Consider the following 25,728-nt stretch of genomic DNA (forward strand, 5'->3'; position numbering starts at 1 on the left):
GTTGCTCGTGTATTGAATGTTCATTTCTCTACCATAAGCCATCTCCAAAGGCGTTTCAGAGAATTTGGCAGTACATCCAACCAGCCTCACAACCGCAGACCACGTGTAACCACACCAGCCCAGGACCTCCACATCCAGCATGTTCACCTCCGAAGATCGTCTGAGACCAGCCACTCGGACAGCTGCTGAAACAGTCGGTTTGCATAACCAAAGAATTTCTGCACAAACTGTCAGAAACCGTCTCAGGGAAGCTCATCTGCATGCTCGTCATCCTCATCGGGGTCTCGACCTGACTCCAGTACGTCGTCATAACCGACTTGAGTGGGCAAATGCTCACATTCGCTGGCGTTTGGCATGTTTGAGAGGTGTTCTCTTCACGGATGAATCCCGGTTCACACTGTCCAGGGCAGATGGCAGACAGCGTGTGTGGCGTCATGTGGGTGAGCGGTTTTCTGATGTCAATGTTGTGGATCGAGTGGCCCATGGTGGCGGTGGGGTTATGGTATGGGCAGGCGTCTGTTATGGACGAAGAACACAGGTGCATTTTATTGATGGCATTTTGAATGCACAGAGATACCGTGATGAGATCCTGAGGCCCATTGTTGTGCCATACATCCAAGAACATCACCTCATGTTGCAGCAGGATAATGCACGGCCCCATGTTGCAAGGATCTGTACACAATTCTTAGAAGCTGAAAATGTCCCATTTCTTGCATGGCCGGCATACTCACCGGACATGTCACCCATTGAGCATGTTTGGGATGCTCTGGACCGGCGTATATGACAGCGTGTACCAGTTCCTGCCAATATCCAGCAACTTCACACAGCCATTGAAGAGGAGTGGACCAACATTCCACAGGCCACAATTGACAACCTGATCAACTCTATGCGAAAGGAGATGTGTTGCACTGCATGAGGCAAATGGTGGTCACACCAGATACTGACTGGTATCCCCCCAATAAAACAAAACTGCACCTTTCAGAGTGGCCTTTTATTGTGGACAGTCTAAGGCACACCTGTGCACTAATCATGGTGTCTAATCAGCATCTTGATATGGCACACCTGTGAGGTGGGATGGATTATCTCAGCAAAGGAGAAGTGCTCACTATCACAGATTTAGACTGGTTTGTGAACATTATTTGAGGGAAATGGTGATATTGTGTATGTGGAAAAAGTTTTAGATCTTTGAGTTCATCTCATACAAAATGGGAGCAAAACCAAAAGTGTTGCGTTTATATTTTTGTTGAGTGTACTTATTTCATACAGTAAAATGCAAATTAATTATTTAAATATGATTCAATGCAATTTTCTGGATTTTTTTTATATTCTGTCTCTCACAGTTGAAGTGTACATATGATAAAAATTACAGAACTCTCCATTCTCACCTACAAAGAATGGAGAGTTCTGTATTTTTTATCATGTGTACATTTAAACTGTGAGAGACAGAATATAAAAAAATCCAGAAAATCAAATTCATTTTTTTTTTAAATAGCATTTTACTGCATGAAATAAGTATATGATCCCCTACCAACCAGCAAGAATTTTGACTCTCACAGACCTGTTAGTTTTTCTTTAAGAAGCCCTCCTATTCTGTACTCTTTACCTTTATTAATTGCACCTGTTTGAACTTGTTATCTGTATAAAAGACACCTGTTCACACACACACAATCAATCACACTCCAACCTGTCCACCATGGCCAAGACCAAAAAGCTGTCTAAGGACATCAGGGACAAAACTGTAGACCTGCACAAGGCGAGGATGGGCTACAGGACAACAGGTAAGCAGCTTGGTGAGAAGACAACTGTTGGAGCAATTATTAGAAAATGGAAGAAACACAAGATGACTGCCAATCTCCCTCTATACGGAAAGACCTGGTCAATGACCCGAAGAGAGCTGGGACCATAGTCACAAAGATTACATTAGTAACACACGACGCCGTCATGGTTTAAAATCTTGCAGGGCAGCAAGGTCCCCCTGGTGTTTTCTTCAAAGGGGACAGGACGACTGCACCGTATTGAAGGGAGGATGGATGGGGTCATGTATCGTAAGATTCTGGCAAACAACCTCCTTCCCTCAGTAAGAGCATTGAAGATGGGTCGTGGCTGGGTCTTCCAGCATGACAATGACCCCAAACATAAAGCCAGGGCAACTAAAGAGTGGCTCCGTAACAAGTATTTCAAGGTCCTGGAGTGACTGAGCCAGTCCCCAGACCTGAACTCAATAGAAAATCTTTGGAGAGAGCTGAAATTCAGTGTTGTCCAGCGACAGCCTCAAAACCTGAAAGATCTGGAGAAGATCTGTATGGAGGAGTGGACCAAAATCGCTGCTGCAGTGTGTGCAAACTTGGTCAAGAACTACAGGAAACATTTCACCTCTGTAATTCTATTGTATCAAATACTTATTTCTTGCAATAAAATGCAGATTAATTATTTAAAAATCATACAGTGTGATTTTCTGGATTTGTTTTTAGATTCTGTCTCTCACAGTTGAAGTGTACCTACGATAAAAATTACAGATCTCACCATTCTTTGTAGGTGGGAAAATTTGCAAAATCAACAGTGTATCAAATACTTATTTTCCCCACTGTATAAAATAATTCACTGCAGCCACATTAATTTGAGTGCCACTGTTTAAAACTTGAACTGCCTGAGGGTAAAAACTATCTCTGAGGCAGGAGGTCTGAGCTCCGATGTTCATAAAACGCTTCCCTAGAGGGTGATGTGAGAAAAGGCTGTGACTTATGTCCTTCATAATACAGAGTACTTTTCTCCTGCAGCGGGTGATGTAGATGTCTTGTTGTGATGGTAATTGTTGCCCTATGATTTTAGAAGCAGTTTTTACTGTCCCCATCAGGACCTTGTGGTCATATGCTGTCATGTTGCTGAACCATACCAGCATGCATCCAGTTAAGATCCAATCTACTGATGAGGGTTGGACATGCCATATTTCTTCAAACACCTCAAAAAATAAAGTCTCCGTTGTGCCTTTTTTCCTGACATAATTAATGTGCAGGGACGATTAGAGAGAGAGATGCATATGGATGCCCAGAAACCTGAAGCTGTTAACAGTTTCATTTCTCACTACCACACATAGGAAAAAATTCAGCGAATGATTGCTTTGTCAACATTTTAGATTTTGTTCATAACGGGCTAAGAAACTATCAAAACAGTTTATGTGCTGCGTATCATAGCTGTTATTTATAACTGATGACCTAAAATCATCTCCACAACTATTTTTTTCATTGTGGTGCACTGTGTTTGATTCCACGCAGTTGGTCCAATTGCAAATAAACAGAAAAATATGCGCGGACAAAATGAGGACAGACGATGTGTACCAGTGGTGTAGAAACCTCAGCACAGGCCACAGTGCGAGATATATTGACGGGCCGCCCTATAGTTATTAAGCGTCTGCACACAATTACACACATACCCAAGCTCACCCACGCTGTGAGGTCTATATAGATTTTTACCAACAGTGTGTTGGATTTTACAATCAAATAAATGACTTGGGTTATTGTATTAGAATTTTTTTAAGAGGTCAATAATCTAGATTTAACACCTCAGCTCTGAATCATGTGTGCACAAGAGTCTGCAGCTAACATACCTCATCATCACATCAGACAACAGGGGAGGAGCTCTAATTCATAGTGGTGCTGAAATGATTACAAAATTGTTCTTGCAAAGTCAAGAGTGCACCCCTACATGGTAAACCTTAAGGCAAGAAGAGATTATAGCATGGCAAGACAGAAGAGAGAGATTTTTTTATTGTTGTTTTTTTTGACACTTCGTTTAAAGATCTTCCGACCAAACAGCAACAGTGTAAGTAAGTCCCTTCGGCTGTTCCCTTGTTTGCACTCGGGGTCGCCACAGCAAATCCAAGGTGGATCTGCATGTTGAATTGGCACAAGTTTTACGCCGGATGCCCTTCCTGACGCAACTCCACATTACATGGAGAAATGTGGCAGGGGTGGGATTTGAACCCGAATGCGCTTGGTTTCAGTTCAAACAGCAACAGTGTAACATTTAAAAAACACACATCTCGTGAAACTAACACAGAGTGGTGATCGAACAGAGAAGGGGCATGGCAACACACCACAGTCAAATTATTAAGATAACCCAAAGGTTCCTGAAAAATATTTGGCACAGTGGAAGGGCACCTTGCCAGCTTTGCGCCGAGCTCCCCAATGTCCAACTCCCTGGCTCTTGAGTTTTCAGTGGAGAGGGTAGCTAAGCCACTCAGCCGCTCCTGCCCCATGGAGCTCCTCGGGCATGTCTTGATCATCTTTAACTTGGAAAACGATCTCTCAGCTGACACCATCGGAAACAAGAGGAACAGCCTAGGCCCCGTCGGTGGGCTGCGGGCGCTGGATACTGGCTGTGCTGGAAAATCCAAAACTGTCTAATTTAGTCAGCTTTGCTCTCTTCTCTTTCTTTTCTATTCTTTTTTTAATTACTGCTGGATTAATGTTTATAGGAAGACATTTTTCCACAAGGTCTTTGGTGTCACTAGTTGTCATAAATCTGTTGGCTGACATGGAGGCAGCGTTAGTTTACCCAGCATTCATCACTGCATATCATCTTATGAAATACCCCAACAGACATTATGTTCTTCTTTTACGAGGTCTGTTAGAAAAGTATCTGACCTTTTTATTTTTTTCAAAAACCTGATGGATTTGAATCACGTGTGCTTGCATGAGCCAACCTTGAACCTTCGTGCGCATGCGTGAACTTTTTCACGCCTGTCGATTGTGTCATTTTCTGGTAAGCAGCCTTTGTGTGAGGTGTGTGTCGTGTGCTCGGCGGATTTTCATTTCAAGGAAAAAGACGGAACGACTGGAGCAGCGCCGCATCAAATTTTGCCAGAAACTGAGCGACAGCCAGGTGGCAACCATTTGGATGATTCATACGGCTTTCGGTGACTTTTCAGTCGTGTGACTATCCGAGAAATTGTGGAAGAGGTGGGCGTGTCACAACATGTCCTGTGAGACTTCAACACGAAAGCGCTTTTACTGCGCCAGCAGCAGCAGCATGAATTTCGCAGCCACTCTTTTCATGGCCAAATCATGTCACAGTGGAATGTGCTGAAAAAGTGTTGATGTCCACCTCTTCCGCAGTTTCTCGGACAGTCACTCGACGGTCCCGCATCACCACAGCGTTCACTTTGGAAATGATCTGGTCATTCCAGCATGCTCTCCACCATTGTGCAGACGTCTTTAAACCGGTTGTACCACTCCTTAATCTGTGTGATGCCCATAGGATCGTCACTGAAAGCCGTCTGAATCTTCCGAATGGTTTCCACCTGGCTGTCGCCCAGTTTCTGGCAAAATTTGATGCAGCGCTGCTCCAGTCGTTCTGTCTTTTTCCTTGGAATGAAAAAACGCCGAGCGCACGACACACACCTCACACAAATGCTGCTTACCAGAAAATGATGCAATCGACAGGGGTGAAAAAGTTCACGCATGCACACGAAGGTTCAAGGTTTGCTCATGCAAGCACACGTGATTCAAATCCATTAGGTTTTTGAAAAAAATAAAAAGGTCCGATACTTTTCTAACAGACCTCGTAATTGAGTATTCTTTATTGTAAATTTAGCCTATTATTCTTTAAAAAACACACACCATTTTGGAATACATTGTGCTTAATTATTTCACCAATTGGGGAACAATGACAGAGACAGGTTTAAAAAATAAAAAGAATTTTAAAAAATAATAATTAATTAAATTTTTTATAAAATAAAAAAAATAAAAAGGTCTGATACTTTTCTAACAGACCTCGTAACTGAGTATTCTTTATTGTAAATTTAGCCTATTATTCTTTAAAAACACACACACCATTTTGGAAAATATTGTGCTTAATTATTTCACCAATTGGGGAACAATGACAGATACAGGTTTGCTTTAAGGCTATAAGGTAATGAATCAACTGTGTAACATGTATGATGTTTTGAGCACACAGTGTGCATAAAAGTGTGATTCACTGTGGTAGTCCAGACAAATTCACGAGCCCCTGTATGTCCCGGTCCCCAGTGCGATGGCACGTGCTGCACTGTCTAGCAGCTATTGATGTGTACTATGATTTCTGCAGTTTAAAATGTTAGCAAATTGGCAGTGCAACAAAGTTTTTTCCATTATCACAACACTTATTCATGTTTTAATTACTTTGACACAAGAACAAAGGGCATTATTGCAGCATAGCCGGTGTGCACATGACTGTGCATCACAGTGAGGTGCAGATAAAGGCTATGGTGATAGCAGAACTAGGAACAGGTGCAGGATTGCAGAAGTACAGCCAGGTGTGTGATCATTCAAAAGACAAACAGGGACCAAGACTGAATGAAGCATCATACCCAATCATGTACACAGATAACTGAAAGACCCATAAGCAGTGATCAAAACATACTTCATCTCCCCCTCCCACCCCAAAAAAATAACACGACCACACGGACTATCAATGGAACCTGAAATTTGACCTATTTTAAGCTTAACGACTGTTGTGTTCTTCCTCAGGTGCTGGTCATGTCCACCAGATTGCTCAGGCCAACAGATATCCCTGAGCTGCTCTTCGCCACCCAGAGACTGGTGCCTGACATCGGGGTGTGATGTCATCACGTGGAAACCTGCCTGCATTCATATGCATGAGGGAAAACATGCCGCTGAAATCCTTCATCACCTCTGCACCTTCTGTCAGTACTGAAAAGGACATTCAGCAAACAGAGAAACATGTCCGTCAATATGTTTTGTTGCATTTACTATATCTGAAATGTTTCTTTGTTCACAGTAAGCTGTAATAAATACTGTTCTGTTTCCAAAACCCTCCATCGCAAGTGGCTTTGTGCCAAATCTTACACACAAGCAGGGGTGAAATTGAGATTTGGCAATTGGGAGAATTCTAATATACAATGTAGTGGCACAAAAATTATACCTTCAAAATTACTCCCATGTAGATTTGTGCTGAGAGCTCCAATGGACTTGTTTTCTTTCATTTTCATGCCCATCACCCGCTGTGATCAGGCATAGTAGTGGTGCATTGCTATTGTGAAGCAGCAGACGCAGTTGCACCATAGACCACCAAAAACATGATATACCCATTATTTATAGGTTGCAGTAGTCAGATACAGTAGACTGGTGGCCGGTCCAGGGTGTACCCCACCTCACACCCAATGTCCACTAGTATAAGCTCCAGCCCTCCACAACCCTTACTTGGAATAACAAGAAGGGACTTTATTCTTATTGTATATACACACAGACATACAACAGAATTTGTCCTCTGCATTTAACCCATCCTAATTACAGTTAGACACAGTCCAACCACTAGGAGCAGTGGGCAGGCACAATCTGGGGCCCAGGGATCAACTCCAGATGTAGAAACTCTGCCTTGGTCAGTGGCAGAGAAAAGAGCAGAACCTAAATAAGTATGTTTTGATAGTGAGAGGAAATCTGGGTGTCTGGAGGAAACCCATGCAGACATGGAGAGAACATGCAAATTTCACACAGAAAGGACCTGGTGCAATCACATGACCTTGTTATGAAGCACTACCCACTAAGCCCCCATGCAGGTATAAAAAAGCAAGTTTGCAATATACTTACACACTGCTTGTACACACAAGGATGTGCAGTCGTTCCTCAAACAACAATGAAACTAATTTGGAAAAAAAAAATACAAGTAAAATCTTGGAGAAGGTGCTTTTATGTTTGCTGTTCAGATCCTTTCCTCGCCAGATAACTTGAGTCTGCAATCTCAATAGCAACGTCCAATGTTCCAGTGCATCCGATTCTACCATCAAGGTAATATATATATATATATATTTGGACATTATTTGTGTAGTTATGGCTACCAACCACAGCATAATTAAGGTGAAAGCAAATAATGAATAATGCATCCAAATTGGTGGAACAGTCTAATAATTTCATGGACCAAACGTAGTTAGACAATTAGTTACTGAGCTGTGTGCTATTCCCTCATCATTTCACTGAGATAGCAAATGAAATAAATTTGTTATAAACTGAGTGAAAATATAAAGAGAATAGTGAGGGAATCCAACAAACTACCATGACGTGACTAGAGGTACAAGGTTGAGTGGCTGTGACAGGAGAGAGTGTGTATAAACACAAAACTTCAGCAGTCACACCTTAATGTTAGCGTTGCTAAGAGGATGATATTGTTAAAGACATGAAATAACACCTCGAGTCCCCAACGTATCTTTCAGCCAGTTGGAGCACCACACTTTTTAAATTTCTCCGTAATTAGTTTAAATGAAGAGGTATGTAACACTTGAAATCGACTCTTTGCTGACTCATCAAGAATAAATAGAGGGACACAGCTGGACTCCAGTTACAAACACAAATGGCTGTAATTCCTAAACTCTTTACCTGATTTGGATGTAATTTTCCTTAAAGGTGGCAGTCTGCACTATGAGATGACATCACATTTATTTCTGGCTGTCAACTCTCATGTTGTAATAAGAAGCTAAAAAAAGAAACAACTGTCAGTGTCCAGATATCCTGTGTGACTATCAGAGCAAGCAGAGGATTAATGGAAATAGCTGTATTTCCATAAGTAACAATGTAACAACTGCTACATATGCAGTTGTGAAATTTTGCATTCTGGTAGGTTGTGAGGACCAGTGAACCTCCCATTTGTGAACAGGTTTCCAACTTTTATCACAATAAGTTGCAGTTGAAGTAAGAATGTTGGCACAGTAGAACATGTCTGGGCTTGTTCAGGCAGCCACTTGTGAAGCAGACCTTTTGTTTGCATGGACTATCACCCAAAGCATGTGGCAGGGTGACACGTCACGTCAGACGCGTTGGACTTACTCACTAAACCGCTGCTAAAGTAATCTGCACCCCGATTACTGTTACGACGACAACCAGTAACCCTGCAGCACTAACTAACTAAAAAGGTAACACCATGGTGGACAAGAAGAGTTAAATATTAAACTAGAGCACCGCGCTCATAGAGCGCAAACCTCCACCTAGCCCGACAACCAGCCTGGCTATGAATTGGGCTGGATACTGGCCTCCATTTTGGAGTGAGATTTCCCACTCCTAAACGACCAACGGGAGAGCAGCGCTCGCGCCACATCAACGTGAGGTCGATGCATGGGCTGACGTCTCGTCTCAGCTGCCATCCAATCACAGGCTAGGTGACAACCAATCAGGGCTGGTTGTCACCAACACTAGTTTCCAGTTCCACAAAGTTTTACCTTGGAACAAATTTTCAAGGTGAAAGTCTTGTTAGAAGTGACAGGAGTATGTATTTAGTTCATGAATCAAAGTTGTTTTTTTTTTGGGGGGGGGGGGGGGGGGTGTTTAACTTTTTTGGTTTCTGAATTCTTTTTCAGATAGTTTTCACAGAACATTGATTATCTCTGCTTTGCACAATTTGTCTGCTTTTTGGCACTTGGTTTCTGACTGATAACTGGAAGACAAACAGGCATACAATTGGAACCTCCATCCAATTTTGATGGTGTAGATAAATCCATAACAGAATAATGAGGCTGATTGAGGCACTTTTGATTGAGATATAATGCAAAAGGTACACCAAATGGGCTTTTCAATATTAAATTCAAATGACCACAAAATCCGCAATCCAGATCAGACCTGGATCAAACTTTGTCGGGTGATAGTGAGTGCCAGTCTGCACCTCACTGTCAAATATGAGAGTGATTGGGGCATCATGATATCTTTGCAAAACACTCACCAAGACCTTTAATTTGATGTACCACATGACATTTCACTCAGAAATTAAATTTGACCGGGGGGGGCGCTAGCGAGCAGCGACATGTGAGGACGTGTTTGGACAGAGCTCCTGACCCGGGCAAAACTTTTTAAAAATAATATTGGTATAAAACAACTTTAGAGGGACAACATTTGTCTCTGACAGCAGAACAACGCTAGAGCGTCATATTGGCTGCTCCTTTCGCTCCCTCTTTTTACAACCAAAGGCCAAAATGCCTAAAGGAAAACGCCACAAGAAAGAGGCCTCCGCTAAAACCGCATCCGCAAATGAGGACTCCTCAGAGGAGGAGACCACGGACCTGACTGCTGTCATGGCTGCCATTGTAAGTAGCGAAAGTAGAATTTTGGCACGGATAGACTCAAGCACAGCGGACTTGAACACCAAGATAGGCGCACTTCGAGATGATGTGGCGAAACAGGAGACTCGATTGAGTGATTTGGAATCCGGCCTGAATGCATATTCGGACAGAGCGGCTACTACAGACAACGTGGTCGCCACGTTAAAAACAGAAATCATTTCACTCCGTCAGAAAGTGGAAGAAATGGACGGGAGTCAGCGCCGATACTGTGCGCGTCTGGTCGGGATAAAAGAAGCGAGCATTGCTAAATTACTACAGGAGCTGCTGAGTCTGAACTTCACTCCAACCCTGGATGCGGCATACCGCGGCACCCGCCGCGCTAACGAGGGGGGGGCCCCAGAACCATCGTGATCAGATCTGCGGGAACGAGAGGAGATCTTTCAAGCAGCAGCTCACCTGGCACCACTGACCCTGCACGATAAAAGAGTGAGCATATTTCCTGACTATACGGCGGCGGTGGAGAGGAGGAGAGCCGCCTTCGCCGAAGCCAAACGTTTACTTCGGAGCTGCCAGGGTGTCAGGTTTGGTATGTGGTTCCCTGCGACACTTCGCATCACAGACTCGTTGGGTCAGGAGAAGCGGTTTGAAGACCCAGCAGCGGCGGTAGAAAACATTAAAAAAAAAAACTGAAGCCTAAGGTCACGTTAATTTAAGCAGCTGGACAATGGTGACCGGGTGCAAACAAAACTGATAAAAGTGAAAGATCCTCCCCCACATTTGACTGTCTATTTCTATCATTTCTTCCCCCCCCCCTTCCTTTTTTTTTTTTCTCTTTTTACTCCCCATTTGTTTGTAACAGCGAGGCTCGAAGAAGGGGGGAGGAGGAGGGAGATGTGGAGGGAGGGGTGGGAAGGAGAAAAAGGGGAGGGAAGAGACTGTTTTTCTCATTTTTTGTGTGTAAGGTAGATATGGACAAGCTGGAAGTGTACACAATTTGAATGCGAGTCCTTAGGGAGAATGTAAATGGGATAAAAATGACTGGTGTTAGGATACACGCCACACAGATACTACAATACCCCTAAAGGTTTTAGTCACCCCCCCCCCCTTTTTTTCTCTCTCTCTCTCTGCTACATCTATGATCTGGAACCCCTACAGAATCTCGTTATCCCAGCCCGCTGTGAACAGTTGAATCCAATATTTGTTATATTGGGGAGAGGGAGCTCCCACCTTTTGTTATTTATTCCTTTTTTTTTCTTTTTTTTAACACCAGGGGGACAGGCACAGCATTGAGATGTGGGTTGACAAGAAGCACCCAAAAAATCACCTGAAGAAGGCAGAGGCTCATTCAGGATCAGTGGGGAAGAGAAGGGGAAGGAGAAAAAAAAAAATTCTTTTTTTTTCACCGTTGGTGGTATACGGATGACTTTTCTTCTGTGTTCTTTCCAATTTATAAATATTATGGTTCGCCCTGGTCGGGGCCTGGCAGGAGAATAGGTTAGATGAGTATTAGCAGCATAACGCTAGAAGGAGGTGGTGCGATCTCGAGAGGTTTAGTAGATCAGCACATAGGTTCAAGGCTCAATTTTAGTTTAGGGGTAGGACAGGGACTTGCTTTAGTTCTTTTATTTTCTTTCTTGACTACCTTAGAAATACAATGTCTGACATGCAGAAGCCAGTTTATACTCTCTTTCTGAGTTGGAACATAAAGGGAGTTCATAATCCAGTGAAGCGTAGTAGGGTACTGGCACACTTAAAAACATTAGGAAGTGACTTTATGTTTTTACAGGAGACTCATTTACAATCAAACGAATGTATAAAACTAAAGAAAGCTTGGATAGGACAATTATTCTGCTCAAAAAACGATGACAGATTACGTGGCACAGCAGTTTTGGTTAGAAGGGGTATCCCCTTCATCCCATCACAAACTGTGACTCCAGAGGTAGATATGTTATAGTGACTGGCAAGCTATATGGTACACAAGTAACGTTGGCTAACATATATGGACCCAATTGGGATGACCCACTTTTTTTTTACTAAATTTATAGCAGCACTACCAGATCTTAACAACAACCAATTGATACTGGGGGGCGATTTCAACTGTGTTCTGCATCCAAAATTAGATAGGTCAAATTTTAACCCAAACAGTAAGATTTCTAATTCTGGTGCAGTTATACAATCATTCATGGGCACATATGCACTTTTCGACCCCTGGCGGAGAGATAACCCAACTGCAAGACAATATTCTTTTCTCTCCCCAGTCCACCACTCTTTTTCCAGGATTGATTTTTTCCTGGTGGATAGCAAGACTCTTCCTATGGTTAAAGATTCCCAATACAACAGTATAGTCATCTCTGATCATGGGCAAGTACAGCTGGACCTACGTTTCCCAGAATGTGTCAGACCACGCCGTACATGGCGATTTGACCCTCTGTTACTACTTAAGGACTCTTTCAAGAAATTACGTAATCTCCCAAGAAATTGATAGCTTTTTGGAGTTTAACCATACACCAGGTATGCCATTAACCACAGTGTGGGAGGCCCTTAAGGCCTATCTCAGGGGCCAGATAATATCCTATACGGCCTACGAGAGAAAGAAACGCAAGCAGCGCCTAAGTGACTTGTCCGACAATATAGCAGAGGTGGACCGTAAATACGCTGACTCCCCAACGCCTGAACTCTACAGAGAAAAATTACTATTAAAAACTGAATTTGACAATCTCTCCACTAAGCAAATAGAACAGCTATTCTTTAAATCAAAACAAAGATTTTCTGAGCACGGGGAGAAGGCTGGAAAGCTCCTAGCTCACCAAATTAGGCAGTCCACTGCAGTTAATACTATTCCTGAAATTCGGACAGAACTAGGGGAGATAACTACTAACCCCAATATAATAAACCAAGAGTTTAAGCAATATTACACAAATCTTTATAAATCGGAGCCACCAGATGACCCGTCGGACATTACTACATTCTTGGAAGGACTGACAATTCCAAAAATGACCCCGGAAGTTAGTTCGCAGATAGAAAAACGTATCACAAGAGAAGAAGTAGTGCAGGCAATCAAATCAATGCAAAGTGGTAAGGCTGGAGGGCCTGATGGGTTTCCATTTGAAATATACAAGGAATTCTCTGACAAATTAGCGCCTATCCTCAGGCAGTTATATCAGGATATATTTGAACAACGGAAATTACCCCAAACCATGACTCAGGCTATGATTTCAGTTTTGCTTAAAAAAGATAAAGACCCTTTATCATGCAGCTCATACCGTCCAATAAGCCTCTTAAACTGCGACTATAAAATCCTTACAAAAATATTAGCCACCCGCATAGACAGTGTAATTCCAACAGTCATCAACTCAGACCAAACCGGCTTCATCCCAGGTAGACAGTCATTTTATAATATGCGTAGATTATTTAATATCTTGTATACCCCATGCTCTGCGGCTGGGGAGACCACAGAGATGGTGGTCTCCCTAGACGCAGAAAAAGCGTTTGATCGGGTGGAATGGCAGTATTTGTTTGCGGCTTTGGAAAGATTTGGCTTTGGACCATCATTTTTAACATGGATCAAAATAATATATGATCCACCCACTGCAACTGTTCGGACCAACAATAACATTTCTGATTATTTTTCTCTCTACAGGTCCTGCAGACAAGGGTGTGGTCTCTCCCCATATTTGTTTGATTTGGCAATCGAACCCCTTGCTATAGCCCTTAGAGCAGATGAGGGTATTATAGGTATCTCTCGTGCCGGTAAGGTCCATAAAGTGGCCCTATATGCAGATGATCTACTCTTGTACATATCCGAACCCACAGTATCGATTCCAAGGTTATTACAGATACTAGAAAACTTTAGACATCTCTCAGGTTACAAGCTAAATTACTCTAAGAGCCTGCTCTTTCCAATTGGTGGCACAGATGAGGATTACTCCAAGTTTCCATTTAATATAGAACATAACACATTTACATACCTGGGAATTAAAGTTACTCGTAGCATGGAGAACTTGGAAAAGCACAACTTCAGCGCGTTATTGGAGCAAACAAAACAAGACTTTGAGAAATGCTCAACTATACCACTTTCGTTGGCAGGTCGATTCCTTTATGTGTTCCAGATGATCCCTGTGTTTATTCCAATGAAAACATTCAAGCAGCTAGATGGATTAATTGCCTCATTTATATGGAACAGTTCCAACCCTAGGATAAAAAAGCTGTACCTGGAAGTTCCCAAAGACGCGGGTGGATTGGGATTACCCAGTTTTCTTTGGTATTATTGGGCTGCTAATATAGTAAAACTAAATTATTGGATTTATACATATGAGAATAAAACAGGTCCAGACTGGGTTCACATGGAACTGTTATCCAACCCGCTACCAACAGTTACATCGGCGATACCACGCAGCTCTAGTACACTGTTTACAAACCCAATCGTCAAAGCCACACACGAATATGGTCACAGTTTAGAAGACACTTTGATTTAAAAAAATACAGTAGGTATTTCCCAATAGCAGACAACCGCTTCTTTCCCCCATCACAGCTTGACAATGCATTTCGATACTGGCATAAAAATAGATTAGTATTCTTTCGTGACTTATACCCTGATAATGTGTTTATATCATTTAAGACACTGGAAAAGGTTCATAATATACTCAGATCACATTATTTTAGGTTTCTTCAGATATGTAGCTTTACCAGAGAAAAGTTTTCATAATTTCCTCACCCACCACCTAAGAACCACATAGATGCGATTCTGGGATTGGTCCCGTATGAAAAGAAACGTGTATCTGTGATTTATGATATGATAGGGGAACTGAAACCACGGTCATGGGAGAAAGCTAAATTGGCATGGGAAAAAAAAGATTTAGGAGTTAAGCTTTCTGAAGATCTATGGCAACACAGTTTGAAACGTATTCATACTTCTTCATTGTGTGTACGTCATGGTCTAATTCAATTTAAAGTACTCCATTGCCTACACTATTCAAGGGATAAATTATCCAAACTCTTTCCCACTATAGATCCTGGCTGTCCAAGATGCAGTCATGTACCCGCTACGACAGGACATATGTTTTGGTCATGTGCCTCCCTTAACGACTATTGGAGACAGATATTCGAAGTGTTTTCTAAAATTTGTGGCCAGACTATAACACCTGACTATCATACAGCCATTTTTGGCATACCGCCTCCAGGTCACAAAGTTTCTAATCTTCAAGCAAATGCCTTGGCATTCGCCTTTTTACTTGCACGCAGACTTATATTCTTTAATTGGACATCGAACTCAGCCCCGTCATTTCTGCAGTGGTTGAGGGAGGTACTATCCTTTCTACCCTTGGAAAAGCTGAGGTACAAGATATACTCAACAAAAATATAAACGCAACACTTTTGGTTTTGCTCCCATTTTGTATGAGATGAACTCAAAGATCTAAAACTTTTTCCACATACACAATATCACCATTTCTCTCAAATATTAAACACAAACCAGTCTAAATCTGTGATAGTGAGCACTTCTCCTTTGCTGAGATAATCCATCCCACCTCACAGGTGTGCCATACCAAGATGCTGATTAGACACCATGATTAGTGCACAGGTGTGCCTTAGACTGCCCACAATAAAAGGCCACTCTGAAAGGTGCAGTTTTATCACACAGCACAATGCCACAGATGTCGCAAGATTTGAGGGAGCGTGCAATTGGCATGCTGACAGCAGGAATGTCAACCAGAACTGTTGCTCGTGTATTGAATGTTCATGTCTCTACCATAAGCCGTCTCCAAAGTCGTTTCAGAGAATTTGGCAGTACATCCAACCAGCCTCACAACCGCAGACCACGTGTAACCACACCAGCCCAGGACCTCCACATCCAGCATGTTCACCTCCAAGATCGTCTGAGACCAGCCACTCGGACAGCTGCTGAAACAATCGGTTTGCATAACCAAAGAATTTCTGCACAAACTGTCAGAAACCGTCTCAGGGAAGCTCATCTGCATGCTCGTCGTCCTCATCGGGGTCTCGACCTGACTCCAGTTTGTCGTCGTAACCGACTTGAGTGGGCAAATGCTCACATTCGCTGGCGTTTGGCACGTTGGAGAGGTGTTCTCTTCACGGATGATGCGAAGGAGATGTGTTGCACTGCATGAGGCAAATGGTGGTCACACCAGATACTGACTGGTATCCCCCCAATAAAACAAAACTGCACCTTTCAGAGTGGCCTTTTATTGTGGGCAGTCTAAGGCACACCTGTGCACTAATCACGGTGTCTAATCAGCATCTTGATATGGCACACCTGTGAGGTGGGATGGATTATCTCAGCAAAGGAGAAGTGCTCACTATCACAGATTTAGACTGGTTTGTGAACAATATTTGAGGGAAATGGTGATATTGTGTATGTGGGAAAAGTTTTAGATCTTTGAGTTCATCTCATACAAAATGGGAGCAAAACCAAAAGTGTTGCGTTTATATTTTTGTTGAGTATATAAAGCCCGTAAAAATTTCACTCTGACTTGGACTCCCTTTATAGAGTTTGTAGAAGGTTTTTCCTTCTGCTGATGTACTTTAGCATCCATTGCACTGGATAGTTGAAAGTATTCTAACTTTGATGCAGCTATAACACCAACTCAGCTAATACACCATGAGAAGTTCCTGTCTGGCAACGTTTTGTACTGGATCTTGTTCGTTTCATTTCTTGTTCTTTTTTTTTTTCCCCATGAGCCTAATGGGGTGGGGGTAGGGGGGGTTTCATGTTGCACATGTGTTCAGTGTTTGTGTTTGTTAACTGAAAATTGTAAAATAAAGTTTTGAAAAAAAAAAGAAAAAAAAATTAAATTTGACCTATGTGTAGGTCACATTTGATCTCATGACAAGCCCTGAAGGTCAAGGTCATTTGGTTTTCTTAGGCAACGGCACTTTTCAAGGCCAACCCCCTATAACTCTCTGATATTTGGATGCAAAAATTCAAGAAAATGCCTTCAAGAATATTTATTTTCTGCGCTTGGTCTTTGACATTTCTTTGACCATATTGTGACCTTGATGTTTGACCTTCACCTCAATTGTTTTTCATGTCAACAGACGTTTTCTTCAACTTTCTACCTGTCCTTTCTGAAGACCATCCAAGATGATTTGCACACTTTTTCAGACCCTTAATTATCAAAATTTAATTTTGCACCTTTTTCTCATCATAACATCAACACATCACCTCATAACGCAAAATGTTTGATGTTTCGAATCCTCTCACCAAGCCCTATAATTTGATCTATTGCACGACATGTTTTAGTCAAATATTAAATTTGACATACTTGTAGATCATATTTTACTTCCAGGTAAACCCTGAAGATCAAGGTCGAACGCTTATCCCAGGTGGTTTATGTGCCAGACCACCTAGTTTGTCGGCAGAATTTAAAAAATTGCGACCAGGAAAGTTTTGTTTGTTTTGTTTCTGTGAATTATGTGTTTGACCTTCCCCTTTAACCTTGACTCTTGTGTGCTGAAAAGTATCTCCATAGGACTGCTATATGTGAGCTTACAAGAGTCTGCAAACTGTCTGCTTCAGAGTGAACTCACAATGATTACAAACAAAAAAAACAAACATACATGCGGAAGGACAGATGTTGGCAAGATAAACAGCGGTGATAACATGACTTTGTTGGTGGAGGTAATAAATCCTTGTCCACGCTCTCTATACAGTGCTCCTTTTCAAGAAAAAGCCTAACTGAAGGTGCACTGTATGGAGAGTTGCGGCACGGTGGCTTAGTGGTTAGAACTGATGCCTCACAGCAAGAAGGTTGTGGGATCGCTTCCCGGCCTTTCTGTGTGGAGTTTGCATGTTCTCCTCGTTTCCTCCCACAATCAAAAACACGCTGTGGAACATCTACCAGACGCAACAGAAGTAAATTAGTCGATGGATGTAATTTGACTTGTTTGCTTCACTGTATTGTGACGTACCTGAACTTCCACCGTCCCTTCACAAATAACTCAGTGCTTGTGGTACCAGCTCGTTAGTTACTGGTTGTCATCCTAACAGTAATTGGGGTGCAGATGACTTTAGCCGTTGTTAAGTGACAAGTGCAAATCCAACACATTGGATGTGACGTATCAACGTGACCAGTGCTGTCGCTGATCGAGAGCCGTTTGCATGTGATTTATGAAGCCTTGATGCTGATCGCAGGGTCCCATTGTCCATCCAGCCAAGGTTAAATACTAATATACATAATAAGATGTATAAATAAATAAATATAAATAAGAAAATATTTCCAGGCATATATGTCAGGGTGTTTTGGTTTGTCTGATTACATCAGACTCTGTTGTTAATCTGTTTCAACCAGAGAGCTGAAAGTGAGAGCAGAAGAAGGCATCATATACAGACAAATAAGAGCATAATAATTAATGGTTTATTTCACTCTGTCTGCCAAGGTCATGCACCCCCCACACCCCACTTCTGACACCATTCAGATTGGCAATTCAGTTCAAACCAGATTTGGGCGAACTTCGAATATGTGTTTCTCTCTGAAATGCGTTTTCCAGATTTAAGCCCTATTCTGTTCAGTCCGGCTTTAATCTAGCTGGCTTGGGGATCATGACGTCATACTTCCGGGTTTTGCGGTGTCAACATTCAGACTGTGTGTAAAAGCCATGTGCAGACTCCTTCCAGACTGAAGGTAACTTTGCCCAAACTTTGTACAGCATCACATTTGTCTTTGGTAATAGTTTTTTCTGGTTGCAAAAAGAATCTGGATACCAGGAACGACAAGTTAGGTGGAATGTATTTGAAACCAAACGTATTCCAAGGACATCACTGCCACACCAGCAACACATGGGTATGAGGGGACGACAAGCCAGCAAAGCAAAGTTCGACCACATTACACCCATTTTGGCATCCCTTCACTGGCTTCCTGTCCCAGTGAGATCAGATTTTAAGGTTCTGCTACTAACCTATAAAATTATTCATGGACTGGCACCTCCCTACCTAGCTGATCTAATTAAACCTTACGTACCGGCCCGGGCTTTGCGTTTCTCAGGGTGCAGGACTGCTTTGTGTCCCTAGGGTGAATAAAAAGTCTGTGGGTCACAGAGTTTTCTCTTATCGTGCCCCTATTCTGTGGAATGATCTCCCTGCATCAATAAAACAGTCAGATTCTGTGGAGACTTTCAAGTCCAGACTTAAGACGCACTTATTTTCCCTTTCGTAGGGCTAGCATACTGGCATACAGTAGTGCTATGCTTTTTACTTTTTTTAATTCATTTCATTAGGAAACGGAGCATGCTGCGGCCTCAACTTTACCTAAATTCTGGGTCTCTTAGTGAAGCTTAGGGCTGGTGGCCGGCGATCACCTTAGTATTTCTCTGTTTTTCTTGTTGTTTAATGCTGACAAATTATACTGTATTTCTTGTCTTTCTGATTCCTGATTCTGTTTTTTCTCTCTGTTTAAGGTGCGGCTCCATCCAGAGATGGGTGTGGTATTTGTGCTGGAGACCCTCCTGTCCTGTGCACCAACTGCATGTCCTGTATATTGCTTTTGTGAATTGTTCTGTTTATGTCTGTAGCATGGCCCGAGCAGAGGGTCACCCCTTTGAGTCTGTTCTGCTTGAGGTTTCTTCCTCAGAGGGATTTTTTTTCTTACCACTGCTACTCTGGGGGTTAGTAAGGTTAGACCTTACTTGTGTGAAGTGCCTTGAGGCACCTCTGTAGTGATTTTGCGCTATATAAATGAAAATAAATTGAAATTGAAAATTGAAAGCAGCAAGATAAAGAACCTAGAGGACAAGTTCAAAATGGTGACGTATCAGAATGCAGGAAGAGAAATCAGCGTGAGCCCGATTGAATTTGTGTGTGTGTGTGTGTGTGTGTGTGTGTGTGTGTGTGTGTGTGTGTGTGTGTGTGTGTGTGTGTGTGTGTGTGTGTGTGTGTGTGTGTGTGTGTGGGTGTGTGTGTGGGTGGGTGGGTGGGTGGGTGGGTGGGTGTGTGGGTGGGTGGGTGGGTGGGATGAGCCAGATTGGAAAAACACATCTGAACACTACCCAGTTAGAAAGTAACCCATATTGAATTCAACTCCAGCCGGATGGCCAAACCCAATCTGAATGGAGTCTTATTCCCCTTCTAGTGCTTTCATGCCTCCCTTCATTAGTTATTTTGGATAAAGGTCACTAATTTTATCGTGCCATCATGACACCAGACTCAGTTCTGGCGAGGAGAATGAAAAAAATGTTTAATTTTGTGAAATGTGGACACATGAGTTGAGGACACAATGTTTTGTCACTTGCTTAATAAGCGAGTGCAATGGGAACTTTGTTTCTGAACAGGTCTCTGCACCAGTGCATTCAGAGTTTATTTGGACAGTTCTGGTCACAATTACTGGCACCCTGAAGTTTTAACACATTTTCATAAATATATGCAAATGAGATATTTTTGTACAATAAGAATATGTAATAAAATGTTTATTAAGCAACAACAAAACATGCTTTTGTTAAATGTGTGAAATAAATTTTGCCTGCTCCTGGATTTGCTCACTCACCACCTGGTATGGATCCAAATGTTGACTTAGCACAAGTTTTAGGCAGGATGTTCTTCATGACCCAACTCCAGATGTAGTACATGGACAGTGAAACACAAGTGGATTTGAACCGGGAACCTTCCATCTAATAAAATGTAAGTTCTGAAATAGTTGTAATAGAATTGTTGAAATAGATGTAGAAATTTAACACACACTTTGGGCTTCTGCATTTTTTTAATTGCTTGATGCCATTTTAAAACGTTTCCTTGTATTCAAGTTTCTAATATTATCCTCATTAAACTCACACTCCATCTTCAACCGCTTACTCCAATTAAAGGTCATGGGGGGGTGGAGCCTACCCCAGCAGTCATAAGGCGCGGCACATGGTAGACAGGATAGCAGTCTGTTGCAGAGCCATTAACCTCACATTTAAAACATGATATAAATATCTCTAAAATAAGGAGTGGCGTATGTATTGGAACCCTTTAAGCCCCGGTCACACAGCACTAACGAAGGACGCCAAAGCGAAACAAGAAATCTGGACTTACCTTGACATTCGGCGACATCGTTTAACCATCGTCCAGCTTCATTCTTGCAGCTGGCGCTTAGTCAGACTTTTCAAAATGTTGAAAAACGTTAACGAATCCCAACGACAACCTCAATTCGTCCATATTCCATTTTGCTTTGTCTTGATGGTTTTTCATCATTTGTGTAGTTCCCGTACAGTCAGTATTCCGTTTAACTGTCGTCCAACCTCCCAACTCCGACATCTTGCACAAACACTGGCGATATCTGAACGGATCAATAACTAAAGATCCGATGAGCTGAACGTGATGCGTCCATGTGTGGGACGAAAAGCAATGTTGTCTATCAGAAACAGTAGTGGCAAGAACGTTTGATCAACTACTTTAACCGTTTACACGTTTGCATGCCTTTTGTGGCTGTAGATGCTGTGTGCACATACACAGACGGCTGTGCGCACGTTCGCATACACATTGTTTTTATGAAGACAGACCTGTTGTCAAGACAGCTAGAACTTGTGCCTGCAGGTGCTGTGGAGAGCGCACATTGGCTGCAGAAATGATCACAGGCTGGGGCTCGGTCTGCTACTCGCTGTCATGAATGTTTTGATTTTGTTAAAGCATCAAGCATCATTCGCTTCGTTTTTCTTTTGTTAGTTTGGGTTTTGTTTCGTTCTTTTATGCACTCTGGACTCACAGGCTTCTCGTGATGGGAGGAGTGCCGGCTCATTCCTCCACTTTCTCGACAATGTGTGACTTTGGAGCTTTTTTCCCCCCTTCGTTCAGCTAACGCCGTGTGATTGGGCCTTTAGTATAACAAGTAGATTTTCACTTTTACAGCATGATATATATACACACATATTTAGTTTAAAGAACACAACTGACATGGTGACATTCAAAGTTTTTATTGTGAACAAGCTGTGATTTATCAAACAAACAATGCACCTCTTTGGACTCTTTTATAAAGTGCACTGGTGAGAACCACCACATGCTACAAACTGGATCTACGTCCGCTCATCATTTAGTCCCGCAGTGATCAGACAGTGACACTGATGCTGCACGGCTCTGGCTCAGCTGGCGTCACCGCGTTGGCCTTACACGGTGCCATGTGGCTGCAGAGTGAACAATAAACTAAAAATAACCAGGAGGCCTTGAGAGCGGCTGTTGCCAGGAGAGGCTGATTTAGGAGTTCATGTTGAGCGTCTGAGATTCCAGAATCCTCAAACGTCTCTTCTGCTCCTCAACACGTCGACCTCGTGGCTCCTCTCAGGGGATCTGCCAGCATTTGGCTCTGTGCCCTCAGACAGGTCATTTAAAAACTTCTGCCCACCGCCTCGTCCCAGTCGCCGTTATTCTCCTGAGCTCTGTTAAAGGATGTCAGTGGAGACTCGCCGCTCCTGACCGTGTTCTTCTCTTCACACAGAGGAGGCCGTCCTGACTTTAGCTGACAGTGCTTGCTTGAGGCGTCTCTTCAGATCTTGCATATTGGGAGACTTGGGTCGAGGGATGAGCAGCGAGCGCCTCTTCTCCATGGCGGCACCGGTGGAGTTGTGAGGAGCGGTAACTGTGGCGGGAGGCAGCTGCTTGGCTAGCTGGCAGCACAGCCTGTGGAAAGCCCCGTGCACCTGGCTGTAGTCCTCACTGGCCGACACCTCGTAGAAGGAGCAGTCCAGCTCGCCGGCCAGCGAGGAGCCCTGCTGGGAGTCGACGCGCCTCAGGTGCAGCAGGTCCACTTTGTTACCCAGCAGGACCACAGGGGGCGCTTTGGAGCTGCTGGCACAGACAACCGACTGATGCAGCTGATGGATGAGGTCAAAGCTGTGGCTGTCTGTCACAGAGTAAACCATCACCACGGCGTCGGCCCACCGGATGGAGCTGGTCACATGGTCGGACAGACTGACAGCATTATCAGTCAGCTGTGAAGAAGAAGAGGAAAAAAAAAAAAAAAAAACGTTAAAACATTTCTGACAACACTCAGATTCAACATTTCCAAACATTATGTAACCGTCCCTGTAACGACTGGAATGCTGTTTGAGGCAAACCGGAGCAATCAGGATTCTGAGTGCGAGCACGGAAACGTGTGTGTGACTGAGGAGTCTGGATCAGGACAGATCACGTGCCCAGGTCACAGACATCCTTCATCTTAAGTGGATGGGCGGACAGCCAGACTGACGGGTTCAGCCGAACGGACGCCCAGCTACAAAAAGATGGAGCGCAGTTTCTCATGTACCTAGTTTGTTCTGAACCAAAATAGCAGGTGTGAAGCCTGAATACAGTCCTGGCCAAAAGGACCACAACAGGTGATCTGAGTCTGGATCAAACTGAAACATGGTCTGGTGCATTTTCAATGTGAAAACACTATTTGAATGGTTCAAACTTTTGTGCAAAGAAAAGAACTCTCCGCCCTGTTGTCTGTTTTTTCTTCTCATTAAAAGGCAAAATGTTTTGTGTGTTGCTGTGGCAGGCAATGTGAAACCAAATTAGACGTAACAGCTTCAGATAAAAGTCCAACCAATGCATCAGTTGGCTGCTAAAAATCGACCAAACTGACTTTTACAAACATATCGGTATGTGCATAATTTTTGTAGATATGAAAACTTTTACAGACTAAACAAAACAGACAGCATTGTTTGCAGTGCCGACAAACATGGCTGGGGCCCCAGTAGACGGGCAAAATTACCAGCTGCCATTCAGTTTCAATCAGAGGAGAGGTGGTGGCCAAGTGGTTAATGCGCTTGGTTTCAGTTCAGAAGGTTCCGGGTTCAAATCCCACCCCTGCCACATTTCTCCATGTAATGTGGAGTTTGGTCAGGAAGGGCATCCGGCGTAAAACTTGTGCCAGTTCAACATGCAGATCCACCTTGGATTTGCTGTGGCGACCCCAAGTGCAAACAAGGGAGCAGCCGAAGGGACTTTACTATTCAGTTTCAATCAGAGTGGGTGTGTTACAGTGACAAGTGGGAGCGACGCCCCACATACACTCACAACGCAGCATAAAGCTAAGAACTTGGTTAAACCTGAAGTTATGCAATATTAGCAGTTTAAAGAAATAATGGTCAGACATCAAGCCTCATTTACATTTCTTTGTCATAAGGTTTTGATGATGAAATATTAGTAATCAATTTTTTTGGCTTGCTGATATCAATCCCCCCCCCCCCCCCCCCAAAAAAAAAAAACATCTCAATTGCCCTCTAGATCAGAACTTGCTTTAGACTCATGAGAAAACACCTTGAGTGTTAACCCAGGTTATATATTATGTGACCTTTGCATTTGATAATCTTTTAGATTCTGGCTGTTTTGTTTTCAAACAGAATGCACCACCTTCATTTTGCTCCTTCATAAAATGTGTGTGTTGCTGAAGCTCAGATCAGAGCACAGTCTGTGTGGTGTCTCCCATTATTATGTCTCTCTGACAAATCTTAATTCCCCCAGCCCTGTTTTTAATTTTGACATGCCACTTCAGATCAGATTTAAATGCAATCTCTATCACCCTGACCTTTTCTGAGTGGGTGTGAACATGACAGATTTGATTGTATTTCAAACGGATTTTAAGCAAACTCCATCTACAGTGTTGTATCTGATTCCGTCACATTCCCGTCTGATCTCTGGTGCTGTGAAATAAAAAAAAATAAATAAAAAAAAGAAAAACAAACTCCTCTGTTCACTTCAGGCGGTAATGTGAACGCAGCCTGTCAGTCTGGTGGAGACTCACCTCTGCACCAGCGGTGTCCTGGACCTGGATGGTCACTTGCTGTCCGTCCACCTGGACTTCTCTGGAGTACAGACTACCTGCAGCGAGCACAGACCGATCAGAGCCTGACAGAGTCCGTGTGTGTCTTTCTGTGTGTTTGTCAGAGTCTGAGTGGTGAACTCACCTGCGTTCCTCTCGTAGTCTCCGATGAAGCGCCTGGTGAGGAATCGGACCACCAACGCTGAAACCCACAAAAAAACAACCACAGCATGTCAGACCCAAAGCAGGATTTGTGGACGAACTGAACCGATAGAGACTGACCGTCTTCGTACCTGTTTTTCCTACGCCGCTACCTCCGATCACGGCGATTTTAATGACGCGGTTCGGTACCGGAGACTCCGTGATGGTCGTCATGTTGTGGATCAGACGCATTTTAGTTCTTCTGTTATGAAACAAAAGCAACTTGTTCCTCGTCCGCAATCTGAGCTTTTAGATGAAGATTAAAAATAAAAAAGACTTCCGTCATGTGTTCCGGAGGTCGCGCGGACTGATCGCTCCGTAAACAGCACCCGCCTTTTAAAGCGTTCCAGCCGCGCGCGCCAGGCCCCGCCCCTCTACCGGCACCGCCCACATATTGAAATGCAAAGTGTCCTGCAGCAGGTGATTCATGAAGTGGACAGATCAGGCTGTTTGTGTTGTGATATATCGATGCGGATAACAATGTTGGTCTCACTAAATAACAAGATGAAAAGTTCATATATCTTTGTTCCCACTCGTGCGCCAAAAGGTGTGTACCACAATTTGCATGAGGATTGGCGCAATTTGATCCTGGGAGAGCGTCCTTTCCTTGGTTGTCCACCATGAATGTGTGCAGTCTGAGTGCAACAGCTTTCAACATTAACAAAAGTGTGGCTGCTGCTGTTGATCCAGAAGACGTGCTTGTGACAATCTCCCCAAAGAAACTGGATACATGTGGAGAATCAAACATGAATTAAGTCTAAATAA

General features: G+C 43.1%; 2 protein-coding genes across 2 annotated transcripts in view; one reads left to right on the forward strand and one right to left on the reverse strand.

Moving 5' to 3' along the window:
* The window catches only part of scfd2 (sec1 family domain containing 2), a 354,011-nt gene extending 347,106 nt beyond the window's left edge, over positions 1-6,905 (forward strand). Inside the window, exon 9 of the mRNA XM_034180512.1 lies at positions 6,507-6,905. Within this exon, the coding sequence (XP_034036403.1) occupies positions 6,507-6,599 (93 nt within the window). The 3' untranslated portion in view covers positions 6,600-6,905. The remainder of the gene's footprint in view (positions 1-6,506) is intronic.
* A 15,301-nt stretch (positions 6,906-22,206) lies between these two features.
* Positions 22,207-25,254, reverse strand: rasl11b (RAS-like, family 11, member B). The gene is made up of 4 exons (XM_034180514.1): positions 25,056-25,254; positions 24,908-24,964; positions 24,745-24,821; positions 22,207-22,948 (listed from the first exon to the last, which is right to left on the reverse strand). Exons 1-4 carry the CDS (start codon positions 25,153-25,155, stop codon positions 22,448-22,450), a joined length of 735 nt encoding a protein of 244 aa, XP_034036405.1. The 5' UTR covers positions 25,156-25,254; the 3' UTR covers positions 22,207-22,447.
* Positions 25,255-25,728: the final 474 nt, after the last annotated feature.

Source organism: Thalassophryne amazonica, chromosome 10 (assembly GCF_902500255.1).
Source record: "Thalassophryne amazonica chromosome 10, fThaAma1.1, whole genome shotgun sequence".
NCBI lineage: Eukaryota > Metazoa > Chordata > Actinopteri > Batrachoidiformes > Batrachoididae > Thalassophryne > Thalassophryne amazonica.